Source organism: Tachysurus vachellii, chromosome 19 (assembly GCF_030014155.1).
Source record: "Tachysurus vachellii isolate PV-2020 chromosome 19, HZAU_Pvac_v1, whole genome shotgun sequence".
NCBI lineage: Eukaryota > Metazoa > Chordata > Actinopteri > Siluriformes > Bagridae > Tachysurus > Tachysurus vachellii.
In genome coordinates, this window is record NC_083478.1 from 13748519 (window position 1) to 13764831 (window position 16313).

Consider the following 16313-nt stretch of genomic DNA (forward strand, 5'->3'; position numbering starts at 1 on the left):
GTACAATACATTACTTTCCTGCTTCCTTTCTCAGAATGCAGTCGTGTATTCATCACGAGTGCACAGCTTGGGACGCTACGTGTTCATCCTACATTACCACCAGCCACTGCATCCAACCTTCGCTGTGCAGATTTCTGTAAGCGCTGGACGAATTTGGCAGGGTGAGGATCAGTCAGCAAATGCTGCATGCTATTAGCTTTGTGTTCAGGTTACAAGTAAATAAATCATTCACCCACACAGTCACTTGGTGTTGCTGTTATGTAAAGTAGTTAGTCCAAATGTTAAGCTATTAAATTTTTCTTTCATCACAGGCCATGCAAATGCTACGTTCTGTCCCCATGGCTATGGTTGCCGTAGCATTCTGATCTCAGAGAACCAGATCATTCTCGATGTTACTGACCATGAGGTCATCGTGACTGTGCGAGTCCCAGACGGCAAAACCCTCTGGCTGGTGAGGAATAAGCATTGAAATCAATTTTGTACAGGAAACATCTGTGCTATTATTACAATCTATTGATTTTTGTGTGTACGTGTGTTGTGTAGGATTACATTCTAGTGGTTCCTGAGGGCAGCTACAGCTCCAGTCATCTGTCTGAAGAGCCACTGGATAAATCCTATGACTTCATCAGCAACTGTGGACAAAACAGCTTCTACATCAAGTACGCAAGCCGAAATAAAAAAATGGCTTACGTTTAAATAAAACAGAGTAAACAGATGGAAATAAATACAAAATTAACTGTTCACTGATAAAGAAGTGAAATTGTTTATCATGGACTTTAGATGTTGACTGAATGAACTGATGCTTTGACGTGAACAAATAGCTAAATGGTTGATCTTCTCCTCTAGCCCACATACAGCATCTCAGTTCTGCAGGTCTTCAGCCACATCTCTTTCGGCTGATTTTAATAACGGCGCTGTACCATGTGGCTGCCATGAGGCTGGATCTGAGAGCGATACATGCCATCCGTTCGGTGGTCAGTGCCCTTGTAGGCCCAACGTGATTGGCCGAGACTGTTCACAGTGTGCCACCGGATACTACGGCTTCCCTAACTGCAGGCGTGAGTATGAGTCCATGAGAACGGAGAGAATTAGAGAGAAACTGAATAAGCAATGTTTTTAAATGACTATTATATTTATTCTTTTATAAATAAATCTTTTTTAAATTAAATACTGTATATCTAAATATATTTCTATCTGACAGATGGAAATGGTCAAACTGAATAACTAGATAGCTGCAGTCGTCCTTCATTTTTGTTTGGTTTAACATGTTTATTCCCTTCTAATCTCCGTCCTTGTTCCTATCTTTGCAGCGTGTAATTGCGGCACACGTTTGTGTGAGCCGGTGACAGGCGAGTGTATCTGTCCTCCACGTACACTGCTGCCGGAGTGTGTACAGTGTGAGCCGCAGACATTCGGCTGCCATCCCCTGGTGGGCTGTGAGCTGTGTAACTGTTCCCGTCCCGGCATCACAGCTCAGGACATCAGCTGCGACACAAACAGTGGCCAGTGCAGGTAAAGCTTCAATGCTCCACATCCACAGCCACATGGCTAATATAATTAAGTAAAAATAACTAGAATGACCAAAATACCCTTAATTACATTTCCTAAAACCTTTCATTACAGATAATTGAGGTTCTGTGTTGTAGTTTTATGTCATTTTGTTAATCCTAAAGCCTATTTTTTAGACTAGACCTAATAAAATACCTTGTGTCTCTCTGTTTGACCGGCGCTCACAACATTCCACAGTACTGCACCACATTCCACAGTGTTTCCACAAAAAGAGCCTGATGATTTATCCAATCAAGGCAGTAAAACCTGTAATCACAGCAGGCATCAGCTGGAATAATAACATGAAATATTTAGTTCTGTCTGTAATTATATTTTCAATACCGGTAGATATAATACAGCATTGAGGCTACTAACACAGTAGTAGTTTGGCAAATGCACAATTACACACAATGTGAAAATTCTACAGGTGCAAGGCAAATGTCGTGGGTCGGCAGTGTGACCGCTGTGCTCCTGGTTTTCACGGGTTTCCCAACTGCAGGCCATGTAACTGCAATGAGGCTGGAACTGAGAAGAATGTGTGTGACTCCACTACAGGACAATGCCTATGCAAGGTACAGCATTCTCTCTCCTCTGTTTCTGTGCCTTTTCTAATCCTTTTTTCTCTGCTACTGAGTCTTAGGGGTGGGTGTACCATTTCCACCTCTGTCCTGTGTGTTACTGCTGAGTTTGCATATGTTTCTCAAGGATGGTTTCATTTGGGGATTCCGGTTTCACTCGAGTACAGAGAAATGCTGTTCGGCATTTCTAAAAAGTCCTTATTGTGTGTTTGTGTATGTGTGTGTGCGTGCGTGTGTGTGTGTGCGTGTGGGTGTGCGTGTACAGTATGTGTGTGCGTGTGTATGTGTGTGCGTGCGTGCGTGTGTGCGTGTGTGTGTGTGCGTGTATGTGTGTGTGTGCACGTGTGTGTGTGCATGTGTGTGCATGTGTGTGTGTGCATGTGTGTGTGTGTGTGTGCATGTGTGTGTGTGCATGTGTGTGTGCGCGTGCATGTGAGTGTGTGCACGTGTGTGTGTGCATGTGTGTGTGCATGTGTGTGTGCATGTGTGTGTGCATGTGTGTGTGCATGTGTTTGTGTGTGTGCATGTGAGTGTGTGCGCGTGCGTGTGTGTGTGCATGCGAGTGTGTGCACGTGTGTGCATGTGTGTGTGCATGTGTTTGTGTGCGTGCATGTGTGTGTGTGCATGTGTGTGTGTGTGCGTGTGCATGTGTGTGTGTGCACGTGCATGTGTGTGTGTGCGTACATGTGTGTGTGCATGTGCGTGTGTGCGCGTGCATCTATGTGTGTGTGATTGTGATTGTGCTCAGTGATGGGTTGCCACCTTGTCCTGGTTGTCTCCTGCTTTGTACCCTGTGAGCAGATAATGGAGGACAGATGTGTTTGCCAGTGATTGCATTCCGTAATGCAGTTAGAGCAGCTAGAGTGTTGTAACTGTAATAGTATGTTTATTCATATGCCTGTGCATTGTTTCAGGATCTCTTTGATGAAGTGTATGAGTCTTAAAGTCTTTTCTTCATGTTGTTTCTCTTTGTCAGGAGAACGTGGTGGGCTCGCGGTGTGAGCAGTGTGCACTGGGGACTTTCCATCTCGACCCCACTAACCCTAAAGGATGCACCAAATGCTTCTGCTTTGGCGCCACTGACCGCTGTCGCAGCTCAGACAAACGAAGGGAGGAGGTACAGAAAAGCGCACACACACACACCTAAAGGCACACCTATTCATTCTAATATATGGTCTATTAACCTTTATGGTCATGGTATTTCTATGATATGCATAAAGGCATAAGAAAAACACAATGAAACTAAACAATTCTGTCCATTTTAAAAAAAAGCAGAAGTATGTGTATAACACAAATTGTTGTTGTTGTTGTTGTTGAATGGTGTGTACAGTAATGGCTGTTCTCTGTAGATTATGCTCATGCAGGGCTGGGTGTTGCTCAGAGGAGACAGACAGGAAGTGCCTGTGTCCGTGTTCGTGGATCAGGATCTGGTGGAGGCTGATCTCAGTGACGTCCCCGATGTCTATCAGGACTTTCACTGGCATGCACCACACATTTATCTTGGTGACAAGGTTGGCATTCATACCTCATAACTCTTTCCACCCTAAAGGAACAGTGAGTGCTCCTGTGTTTTATACTTTAATATCAAAGCAAAGAACTGTGCTCTGTAGAACACTTGCTGTGGGGAAATCTCTGTCTTCTGTTGTCTCAGGACTGCAAGCTGTCATGATTCACAAGCAAGGAATAACAAAAAAGGAATATCATTAATAAATAATGAGGGATAATTATAATCTCTCTGACTCTGTTGCTTTTATACACACAATATGTTTTATCCTGATACGCAATACTGTTTTCTGAATTTGAAGGATTATTACTATTATTATGAATAGCATGAATTATACTGGATAATATGAAAATACAGACTAAACAAAATGTTTACTTACAGAAGCATATTTACAGAATGGTCTTGTTTTATGCTTCTCTCCACTACCTTCTCTCGTTCTAGGTGTCCTCTTATGGAGGTTATTTGCGCTATCAGTTACACACACAGACGATGAGAGGAGATGCTCTGACTTTGCCCACTGAAGCCTCTCGACCTGACATTATTCTCAAGGTTCCTTCTCTAAAATAAAACTGCAATAACCAAACACATTTAAACTGCCTAGAAATCAGAATGCAGACCGAAATTTGATTTCTAAAAAACATAGTGCCTTATTGCCAATTTTATTTGTGCAGGGTAACCAGATGACCCTGGTCTACATGGAGAAGGAGTATTCTTCTCCTGAGGAGCCTCATGAAGGAATTGTTCATCTAGTGGAGGTAGGAGGAAGAGTTTACAAACCACCAATAACAATAACAACAATTCTCAATCTCACACATACATGTACAGGTGCATCTCAATAAATTAGAATGTCATAGCAAAGTTCATTTATTTTAGTAATTCAACTCAAATAGTGAAGCTCGTGTATTATATCAATTCAGTACAAACAGAGTGAAGTAGTTTAAGTCTTTGGTACTTTTAATTGTGATGATTGTGACTCACATTTAACAAAAACCCACCAATCACTATTTAAAAAAAAATTAGAATACTTCATAAGACCAATAAAAAACATTTTAGTGTATTGTTGGCCTTTAGGAAAGTATGTTAATTTACTGTATATGTACTCAGTACTGAGTAGGGGCTCATTTTGCTTTAATTACTGCCTCAATTTGGCATGACATGGAGGTGATCAGTCTGTGGCACTACTGAGGTGGTATGGAAGCCCTTGTTTCTCATTTTCCTCTAGACTACCCGTGCATAGATTCTCTATGGGGTTCAGGTCTGGTGAGTTTGCTGGCCAGTCAAGCACACCAACACCATGGTCATTTAACCAACTTTTAGTGCTTTTGGCAGTGTGGGCAGGTGCCAGATTCTGCTGGAAAATGAAAGCAGCATCTTTAAACAGCTGGTCAGCAGAAGGAAGCATGAAGTGCTCTAAAGTTTCTTGGTAAACGGGTGCAGTGACTTTAGTTTTTAAGAAACACAGTGGACCAACACCAGCAGATGACATTGCACCCCAAATCATAAGAGACTGTGGAAACTTAACACTGGACTTCAAGCAACTTGGGCTATGAGCTTCTCCACCCTTCCTCCAGACTCCAGCACCTTGGTTTCCAAATGAAATACAAAACTTGCTCTCATCTGAAAAGAGGTCTTTGGACCACTGGGCAACAGTCTAGTTCTTCTTCTCCTCAGCCCAGCTAAGACGCCGCTGACATTGTCAACTGTAGCCAAATTCCTTGTAAAGCATATGTGTGTGGTGGCTCTTGATGCCTTGACCCCAGCCTCAGTCTTGAATCGGTTTTGCTTGACAAGACTCTCGGTTCTCTCGGTTGGTTGTGCATCTTTTTCTTCCACACTTTTTCCTTCCACTCAACTTTCTGTTAACATGCTTGGATACAGCACTCTGTGAACACCCTTCTAAAAAAACAGCATTGCTGGTCCAGCATAAGGTATGTTTTGCATGCTGGGACCAGCTTGGGATGATGGTATGCTGGTCCAGCATTAGGTGCTGGTTGCTGGTGTGCTGGCCGACCAGCCTGGGATGGTGGTGTGCTGGCCGACCAGCCTGGGATGCTGGTGTGCTGGCCGACCAGCCTGGGATGCTGGTGTGCTGGCCGACCAGCCTGGGATGCTGGTGTGCCGGCTGACCAGCCTGGGATGCTGGTGTGCCGGCTGACCAGCCTGGGATGGTGGTGTGCTGGCCGACCAGCTTGGGATGCTGGTGTGCTGGTCAACATATGTTGCCTTTTGGATGCTAGTATCCCAGCAAGACCACAACAAAACCCATTTGTTACATATCACATTTCTTAGTGCATATTCATAGTTAAATAAAGATAAGAAAGCCATGTAAATAATAGGAATATCCAGAATGTTTTTCTTTATTAAAAAGTGAATTGCAATTCTCTAGAAAATTGTCTTGGTCTTTATTTAACTATGAATATGCACTAAAAAATGTGATATGTAACAAATGGGTTTTGTTGTGGTCTTGCTGGGATTATACTAGCATCCAAAAGACAACATATGTTGACCAGCACACCAGCATCCCAGGCTGGTCGGCCCGCACACCAGCATCTATATATCTATCTATCTATCTATCTATATCTATCTATCTATCTATCTATCTATCTATCTATCTATATATATATATATATATATATATATATATGTATGTATGTATACACATACATATATATATGTATGTATGTATGTATATATATATATATATATATATATATATATACACACACACACACACACAATATATATATATAAGTTTGTTTAAAATATTTATTGGACAATGACATTTGCCATCACTCTGTAATATACACACGTGCACAAATAACGTTACACAATATAACCTTTACAACACACATTTTCGGTCTTAGCTTCCACTCTCTCTTTTAGCGAGTAACAAGTAGTATGTGGTGGCGATGACCATGATTTTTTACATGACGAGTTCGGGAATCGAACCCCGACCCTGGAGGTGTGAGGCGAACGTGCTAACGTGCCCCCCTCTCTGAAAAATTATAGAAACAAAATAAGAAACAAAACTATATATCACTCATTTGTTTATATTGTGCAGTGAACGAGTTACGATAAAACAGCTACTGCTTAAGTTACATACCTTTAAGCATTAGTATTTGTGCCATGAAGAAGTCTTGCTTCCATCGTACCAAATAAACCTGAGTTTGGTCAAACATGTCGTATTTAATGTCCTTAATTTCGCTAGTTGAAACAACTGCCGTGCAGCCGTCATCCAGGTACCTCACGTATGCCAACATTCTGATTCCCAGTGATCAGCAGATTCGTCGTGTAGAAGCGGAAGCTTTTTATTTACCCCAAAACAAAATCCTAATTACGGTGAAAAACAAGATGATCTGGAACACGTGCACTTATACTAATTTCGATAAACACTGTAAGGTATATAATGTAGTCGAAAACATTGCGAGATTTATTTTAGGAAAGTGCAGGAACTACATTTACCTTCGTGAACATAGTTGCTTTAAAGGTTGCATAGCAACGCTGATGTTGGGTAATATCTCTTCACATTACAGCTTTACTAATAAAACAAACAACTTAACTACTTCTTAATTGAGACAAATGGATTATATATATATATATATATATATATATATATATATATATATATATATATATATATCTTTCAAAAACCATCATTCTGTATGATTTATATGCTGCTTCCCTCATGGAGCCCGGGAGGTCAACATTTGTTGGTATTACAATATTTAATTTGTGGAGACACTTTAATCCCTAACAAACGATTTTTATATGTTTTTATTCTTTGTTATTCAAAGCTTTTTGAGCTTTGTTATTTCAGTTCTTTATTCAAAAGAGGGAGCAAAAGAAATAACACACTTCTAATGAAATATATTCCAATATATTGTGTTTTAATCTTATATTAATGTGTTACATAGAAACATACACAAGCAAAAATAAAGGTTGTTCCCATAAAGCTCATTCCAGAAAGATCATACTGGTTAACCAGCTACACCAGCCCCGTTTTGCTTTATAACACCATGACTATGCTGGCCACCCAGCTATACCAGCACTATACCAGCACTGATCAGCATTATACCAGCACTATACCAGCACTGATCAGCATTATACCAGCACTATACCAGCACTGATCAGCATTATACCAGCACTATACCAGCACTGATCAGCATTATACCAGCACTATACCAGCACTGATCAGCATTATACCAGCACTATACCAGCATGAACCAGTAAAAACCAGCCTGGACCAGCATGGAATTCATGCTGGTTTATGCTGGATTTTTCAGCAGGGCAGCCAGCTTCTTTGGCAATGAATGATTGTGGCTTTCCCTCCTTGTGAAGGGCGTCAATGATTGTCTTCTGGACAACTTGTCTTCCCCATGATTGTGCAGCCTAGTGAACCAAACTGAGAGACCATTTTGATGGCTCAGGAAACCTTTGCAGATGTTTTGAGTCGATTAGCTGACTGGCATGTCACCATATTCAGATTTTTTTAGATGAATTTGTGGGTTTTTGTTAAATGTGAGTCAAAATCATCACAATTAAAAGAACCAAAGACTTAAACTACTTCACGCTGTGTGAACTGAATTGCTATAATACATGAGTTTTACTATTTGAGATGAATTACTGAAATAAATGAACTTTTCCATGACAGTCTAATTTATTGAGATGCACCTGTACATGCACACACATACAAATAAACACAAATATAATTATTTTGCCTTTGACTCATAAGACAGTGAATGACATCTGCATTTCCAGCTTTTAGCAGACACATATATCCAGAGCAACTTACATTTTATCTCATTTTATACAAGTGAGCAATTGAGGGTTAAGGGCCTTGCCACATCTCTGAATGACATTGGCAAATATAAAGAAATCAATTAAATACAGCAAATAAACAAACAAATATCAAGCAATAAATTGATAAATTGAAATGTTTGTGTTTGACTCGTTTAATTTTGTCATTTTGTTTCTCCTCTTGTCATTATATATCAAACCAGAATTTCAAATCTTTCTTTGAGATCATTTTTTTCCATAAATATATTTATCATGTTCAAATAAACAATTCAGCTTTTGGTAGTTATTAAAATCTAAGCTAAAAATATCAATAATACAATATAAATGAGAAAGTCATTCTTTTATAACAAAATCACTACTGACCCTGTTCTTCTAGGGAAGTTTCCGTCACGCTCAGACGGGGAACTCAGTGTCTCGGGAGGAGATGATGATGGTGCTGGTGGCTTTGGAGTCTCTGCAGATACGAGCACTCCACTCTCAGTCGGCTCAGTCCATCTCGCTGCGTGCTGCCACGCTGGAGGGTGCTGAGCATCTGCACACCGGACGCCATGCCAACAACGTGGAGCTGTGCATGTGTCCAGCGAGCTACCGGGGAGACTCCTGTCAGGTAGGTGTTTATTAGTGAGGATGGCAGTGTCTGTTTTTGAAATATGATATGTGACCTATGCATGAAGGCAGGAATGTCAGAACATATAGAAAGTATAGTAACATACTGCAATTGTTTGACTGATTTAGCATACACAGTTTAGCATACCCAATTATATTTGGATTTATAAACCTTTGTCTTTTAAGCCTTACTTATCATTTTACTGAGTACTAATGCCCATTTTCCACCAAGGCAGTCTGAGTGCTGGTTCGGAGCCAGAGCCTAATTTAAAAATCAGTTCTTTCTTTTTCGACACCCAAATCTCCGGCTCTGAACCAGGAGAAGTGGTTCTTAAGTAGCACCAAAACATTGCTGGTCTAGACTTAAGAACCGCTTATGTCAGGGGCTGTGGGCGGGGTTACTGTGACCAACAAGACAAAAGGGAATGTCGTTAGTGCCATTTTTAAATCATTTTAAATCAAAGCCATGAGCATTAACAGTAAAGCAACATCCGCCATTGTTGATGCTGTGTTTGTGTTTGCCGCTGCTGCGCTAAAGTTGCTGTATAGCGTTGTATACAGTGACGTAATACTTGGCTCTATGATGGCTCTGTAGCTCATGGAAAGCAAACCGGTTCTTAGAAGGCTTGCCAGTGGAACCAACTTTGAACCAGCACCAGCACTAGCTCTGAACCAGCACCCGGCTCTTTCTGGTGGAAAGGGGGCATAAGACTTCACACTCAAATATGTGACTTAATGTGTTGGTCAGTTTGCATAACTATAAGACAGTGGTGTCCAGTATTATCCACAAAGGTGCAGGTTTTCACTTCAATCACACTAGTTGTACTCCGTGATTCCACCTGCTTAATCACTTGCTCTTGACTTTCAATAGATCCAGATGTAGCTTCTGCTTATTTTGGTGCCATGCTGCATATCTCTGATGTGGGCAGTATTGAAGGTTTTTACCAGTGTATATTTTTGTCACTTTTATATATATTCTACATATCTGTCTTTGTCTCCTTGTCTCTGCCTTTCTCTGTCTCTTATCAGAGATGTGCTCCAGGATACTACAGGGACACAAAGGGGCTTTTCCTGGGCAAGTGTGTTCCTTGTAACTGCAATGGCCACTCTGATCAGTGCCTTGATGGATCTGGTATATGTGTGGTGAGTTCATTTCTCTTCCACAAATAAAATCTATTTTCATTTAGCAAACATGTCTCTTTTTATTTCAAAAAGAATGTATTGTGCTCTGAATCTCTAAAACTATAACAAGGCCCGAGGACACTACCTATAGTATCTTTGTTTATTAAAGCTTTCACAGATAAAAAAAAGTGATTTTGTGATTTTCTTAAGTGATTTTGTCAAGCTGCAATTACATAATTGCTATCAAAATGAGGGTGTAGTAAAAAAACATAAAAAAAAAAACAAAAACAGTAGTTTTTCTCTGAAAATAAAAGACTGCAGACTCGGAAATCATATGTATTAACATTTAAATGAAATTGAGCGTATACAGTGACAGGTGTATATAAAAATCTGTGTGACCGTGTTGTGTGTGTGTGGGAGAGAGAGAGAGAGAGAGAGAGAGAGAGAGAGAGATTGAGATTGAGATTGATGTACCTTTATTAACCCTCTGTAGAGTAAATTTAAAATGACACAGCAGCAGTTAGAGTATCACACACATTACAGAGTATCATACACACATATATAATTATTATGTGCATAATACATAGGCGTGTAAAATCTGTATTTTCTCCTGCAGAGCTGCCGTCACAACACGACTGGAGATCACTGTGAGAAGTGTCGTGGTGGATTTCACAGCAACACCACTATAGATGGCCATGCTGTAGCCTGCAGCAGCTGCCCATGCCCACTGCAGGTGGCGTCCAACAAGTCAGTGTCCTTATCGTCTTCTCTTCACCTTTCCTTACATTTTCCTGGGACACTGTACATCCTGGGTTATCATGTTTCACACTGCTCCTTCTTTACTCAGGGTTATCAATCAATCCTGCACATTCCTAAACCCTGGCTTTATTATTTGTATATTTTTGGTGTCAACAGCCATGATTGATACCACATTGATAAATACAGCACATGGCTGGTTTAAACAACAGCTTTTTCTTAAGCTCTCGCATGAGTGAGAACACTGAGGCTTGACACAGTAAAAAAAAAAAAGGACGGGTCTGAACAGCTACTGTCGTCTTTCACAGCGTTCTAATCTATTTAGACCTTTTTGAGCTTGTTGCGTTTTAAGTTTAACCAGATGTTCATTAGATCATAATAATAAAAGTATTTAAGGAACTGACTGAAACATTAATATTTCTGACTGTGCAATCCAGTTTGTCCTGAACAAACCTTTCTGATGTCTCTCCAATTCACACATCACAATTCCGTCATTAATTATGTTCCCTTACTACATTTACATTTACATTTACAGCATTTGGCAGACGCCCTTATCCAGAGCGACGTACATAAGTGCTTAAATCTCTAACATTGGATGCATTAATGCTAGTTCACTATGTTACATACTTAAGATACCATGAGTTTAAAACATTGTTCAAAGTTACAATGAAAATGTTTCTTATTGTCACGGTCAACGCACCTGCCCCGCTCCCCGACCGTCAACATAGAGAAGCGTCTCCGGAATATTAGTCGCTTCCGGACTACACCTCCCATCACCCATCACGAGCACTGATTGCTTCACCACCTGATTCCTATCAGCCAGCTCCTATAAATACGAACTTGACCTTGACTCCTGTGCGAAGTCTCGATCTGCGTTAGCAATCATTCTGAGCGTTTCCTGTTTGTCTTATTTTCTGTGTTCTGATTCTCTGATTGTTTGCTGCCTGCCCTGAACTTCTGCCTGTCTTTTCGTGTCTGATTTCTGCCTGCCCTACGATATCGTGTTTGCCGTGTTTCACTCTGCCTGTCTGTTTACGAGTTTCGATTAAAACGCTGCAAATGGACCACCAGCCTTACACTTATAAAAAAAAGTAAAAGTTTTTTATAAATGCAAAGGATAGGGAAAGAAGTGCTAGTTGAAGTGTTTCCTGAATGGGATTTTGTGACTGTACAAAGAATGTAATATGAGGCATGTGTTCACTTTCATAACCCAGATTACAGGTTTGCTAATCCCTGGGTTAAAAGCTGGGTTTAGAACGATGATGAGGGTTAAAAGTTGTGTGAAAAGCCCATTTTAATATCACTCTATTTCTTCATGTTCACTCAGTGTCTTGTTCAGTTTTGTATTATACACTGCACACAGCTGCTGTTAGACTTTGGTCTTTATTCTCTGGGTTTCTCTTTTCAGTTTTGCCACTGGTTGTGTTGAGAAGCCCAATCACATGCAGTGTCTGTGCATGCCTGGCTACGCTGGGCCCAAGTGTGAGAGGTGGGATCTTAATTTACTACACTAACATATCACATAGAAAAATAAACATTCCCACCCGAACTACTCTGAGATGTATATGTTACACTCATTTAAAGCATTGTGTGGCATACAAAACTATTCCCAGACTTACTGCAGCTATCTTCATATATAACATAACAAATATCACATATCAGTAACAAGCTGGTTTACAGGTTACAGTATAGCTTAGGCTTCATTTACTGTAACTAATCAGGCGAGTGATAATTATAACACATACGCTGCTCTAGGTGTGCCCCCGGTTACTATGGAAACCCAATGGTGATTGGCAGCACTTGCCAGCCATGCAAATGCAACGACAACTTGGACCCAAACATGCTGTTCAACGACTGCCACCCAGTCACCGGAGAGTGCCACGGCTGCATGCACAACACAGCGGGACCCCACTGTGAGATCTGTGCTCCCGGTTTCTACGGTGATGCCATCACTGCCAAGAACTGCACTAGTAAGTGCTGTGCCTTGCACATTCTTCTTAAATCACTTCACACCTCAGGAGATGTGTATAAACTGATTGCCACATGCTGATTGGGTGTGTTGCTTTGTTTGCTTCTCCTACTGTAAGCAATGTACTATACACCTTCATGTACTTTTTACTTGGTGAGAGCAGCACAGTAGTGGTATTTACACCTCAAACAATGTAATATTTTTGCTATGCTGTACTTGTGCATATTCTCATTTGTAGAGCAACTGCAGCATCATAACTGAATAATTAATTTTTTTGCTGGAATAAGCACACATTTTAATAAGGTTAACGGTTAGCATGTTTTCCTCACACCTCTGGAGTTCCCACCTTGGAGTCCTGCGGGTTTTTCTCATGATTCAGGGGTTTCTTTCAGTTGCCCTGGTTTCCTTCCCCAGTCCAACGACATGCGTAGACTGATTGGCATCTCTAAACTATCCACAGTGTGTGAATGGGTGTGTGAATGTGTTGTCCTCCTCTTTGTGCCCTGAGTACCCTAGGATAAGATCCAGGCTTTCTGAGACCATGTGCAGGACAAGCAGTCCAGACACTGGATGGATGAAAGTTTATAAAATAAAAACTGATGGTCATTTGCATGTGAATTGTTTATGGAGAGACGCATTGTTTAGTAGTTCAGATGTAAAATTAATTATCTGCTGACAAAATATTGGACAATTTCTTATGATTTATTTTAAATCATCTAGAATGCAACTGTTCCCCCTGTGGAACGGCCTCGTGTGACCCTCATACGGGTCAGTGTCACTGTAAACCAGGCGTTACTGGCGTCCACTGTGATCACTGTGAGGTAAACTACTGTTCTTTCTCTTACTGTTTTATTATTCTGTTTCTTTCAAGCCAGTTTAGCAGCTTCTAATTTTTCTTCAGCATGGCGCGTTCGGCTTTGAGTCTTGTACTGGTTGTCACGCGTGTGACTGTGATGCAGCAGCAGCGCTGGTTCAGCCATGTGACCCAGTCAGCGGCTCATGTGCATGTCGCCCAGGTGTGAACAGACCCAACTGCCGCCAGTGTGCTCCTGGATACTGGGACTACGGTCCTAATGGCTGCAAGAGTGAGGCTTTCTTACAAGTACAAATATATTAATTCAGCTTTGTATTATAAATATTTTGCCTTTATTAATTTGTGTCTGTCTCCGGCTTCAGAGTGTGAATGTAACAGAGGTCGCTGTGATCCACGCACTGGGGAGTGCCGGTGTCCGGACACTCTGACAGGCAGACAGTGCGATCGCTGCATCGATGAGCACAGTATAATAGCCTCTAATGGAGCAGATGTCCATTGTGAACGTCAGTATATATTCTCACACACACGCACACACACACGCACACACACACACGCACACACACACGCACACACACACACATTTAAAAAAACACATACATTTTACTGTTTTGTTTCATCTTCTTTCCTTTGACTATTCATATAAACCCAGTTCATGTCAATTCAGTGTTATTTGTGTAGCACTTTTAACAACAGCCATTGTCACAAAACAGCTTTACAGAATATATACATGCAGGATATAACTTACACATTCTTACCTAATGGATCTTCATAACACAGGACACAGGTATAAAGTTTTGGCAGCTTGTTTGAGGGAAATGTTTCAGTATATCTGTGTGCGTTTGTCTATTTGTTTAGCATGTGATAGCTGTGTGAGAGTGCTACTGCAAGATCTAGACACGGTGAGCAACTACTTTCAGTCTGTGGATAACCAGTTAAAGAACATCAATGCCAGCTCCCTCTCCTGGGCACAGCTCCGCAACCTTAATGCGTCTGTGATGGATGTGGCTGTGAGTCTCTTTCACTCAAACACACACACACACCTAGAAGGAAAACCAAGTCAGTCAAATGTCTGCTCTAATTACAGTTAAATGTCTTTAGCAGTATTCAAACCATACAAAATTTCATTTCCCAGAATTCCATAGAAAAATACAACAGTACCCTGGATGACAGCAGGATGAACACAGATACACTCGAGCAAGAGCTACAGACCACTGACTCTGACATCTCTGAGCTGCAGAAGAAGGTATGAAGATGTGTAGTCGGTGCTCAGACGTGTATTTATTATAAAACCAGTCCTGTGCACAGTTTAGAGTGCTGTATGAAAGACAAGTGCACATGTCTGCTGAAGCAGTAACCATAAGACTATAAGTTGTAATTAACTGTAGTTCAATAGGGGCAGTGGTAGATCAGGTGGTTAAGGCTCTGGGTTGTTGATCAAAAGATTGGGGTTCAAGCATCAGCACTGCTAAGCTGCCACCATTGGGCCCCTAAGCAAGGCCCTTAACCCTCACTGCTGCAGGGGATCATGGCTGACCCCTGCCTCCAAAGTTGGTTTATGCAAAGAAATAAATTCAGTGTACTGTAATGTATATGTGACAATAATAAATGCTTCTTCTACAGTTGATATTAGTGTTAGTGCATCATTAGTGTGGCTGTGTATGTCTTGTTTTTCAGCTAGAAGCAATGCCCATATCCTACTCTGTTAAAACTGTGATAGTGTTGTGTCCAGTTTGCTGAGCATATCCATAATAATCTTATAGGTCTCAATGTTAGTCGGTAAAGGAGAGGAGCTGAAGAACAACACCCAAGCCACATACAAGAGAGCGCAGAGCCTGCTGGACTTCATCAGAGGAAGCATGAAAGACATAGAAGGTCAGGAATAGCGTATAACCATATCGTTAAGCATTTACCAATACATTCTAGGTAAATAACTCACTGAATCATAGAAACTGGTGAGTGCAGCTTGGTGATGTGATGTGATGTGATGTGTCTCTCTGTGTGTGCAGCCATTTTAGAGCTGGTGAACAGAGCAGCTCAGAACAACTCTCAGGACGTAGAGGAGAACAATTTGTCGCAGAAGCTGGCTGAGGTGGCGGCCATGTTGAAGGACATGCGCTTCCAAAGCACCCACTACCAAAGGAGTTTAGCACAGAACGAGCTGACCGAAGCCAAAAAAGGCGAGTGAGAACATACTGTAGCTTAAGATAGCTGCGAGACTATTCAAAATCTGTATTTATTCTGAGAAGGGTTTCGGGAATTTGCTAAATTATTATAGTTTTTTCAACAATTTATTTTTCATTTTAATTCCATTTCATTTTTAATTTGTAGTGCTAGAACGTGTGAAGGGAGAGATGGCTGACCGGAATGTTGCAAACCAGGATACACTGACATCTATTAGGGAAAAGCTGGATCAGTTTAACAATGAGCTCATGAAACTGAGAGACTCCCTTAATGATGCAGTGAAGAACATAACAATTGCCTCTGACAACAACAGCATCAACCAGAAAAAGCTGGAAGATTACAAGGTACACCACTCAAAAAACTCCAAAATGATTTTACTGCATAGTTTTGGCAAACAACACTAGGGTTTTTCTCTCCTGAAATAGTTAACCCTGGGTC

General features: G+C 41.0%; 1 protein-coding gene across 2 annotated transcripts in view; it reads left to right on the plus strand.

Moving 5' to 3' along the window:
* Positions 1-16313, plus strand: part of lama5 (laminin, alpha 5) — a 73785-nt gene that overhangs the window by 41705 nt on the left and 15767 nt on the right. For both annotated transcript variants that reach the window (XM_060894467.1, XM_060894468.1), the window contains exons 31-53: positions 35-161; positions 312-451; positions 544-659; positions 847-1058; positions 1311-1512; positions 1976-2120; positions 3103-3243; positions 3476-3637; positions 4072-4179; positions 4302-4385; positions 8804-9034; positions 10063-10176; positions 10772-10902; positions 12320-12400; positions 12667-12881; positions 13601-13701; positions 13782-13965; positions 14057-14197; positions 14550-14701; positions 14827-14937; positions 15455-15566; positions 15701-15871; positions 16023-16219. In XM_060894467.1, the coding sequence (XP_060750450.1) occupies positions 35-161; positions 312-451; positions 544-659; positions 847-1058; positions 1311-1512; positions 1976-2120; positions 3103-3243; positions 3476-3637; positions 4072-4179; positions 4302-4385; positions 8804-9034; positions 10063-10176; positions 10772-10902; positions 12320-12400; positions 12667-12881; positions 13601-13701; positions 13782-13965; positions 14057-14197; positions 14550-14701; positions 14827-14937; positions 15455-15566; positions 15701-15871; positions 16023-16219 (3378 nt within the window). The remainder of the gene's footprint in view (positions 1-34; positions 162-311; positions 452-543; positions 660-846; positions 1059-1310; positions 1513-1975; positions 2121-3102; positions 3244-3475; positions 3638-4071; positions 4180-4301; positions 4386-8803; positions 9035-10062; positions 10177-10771; positions 10903-12319; positions 12401-12666; positions 12882-13600; positions 13702-13781; positions 13966-14056; positions 14198-14549; positions 14702-14826; positions 14938-15454; positions 15567-15700; positions 15872-16022; positions 16220-16313) is intronic.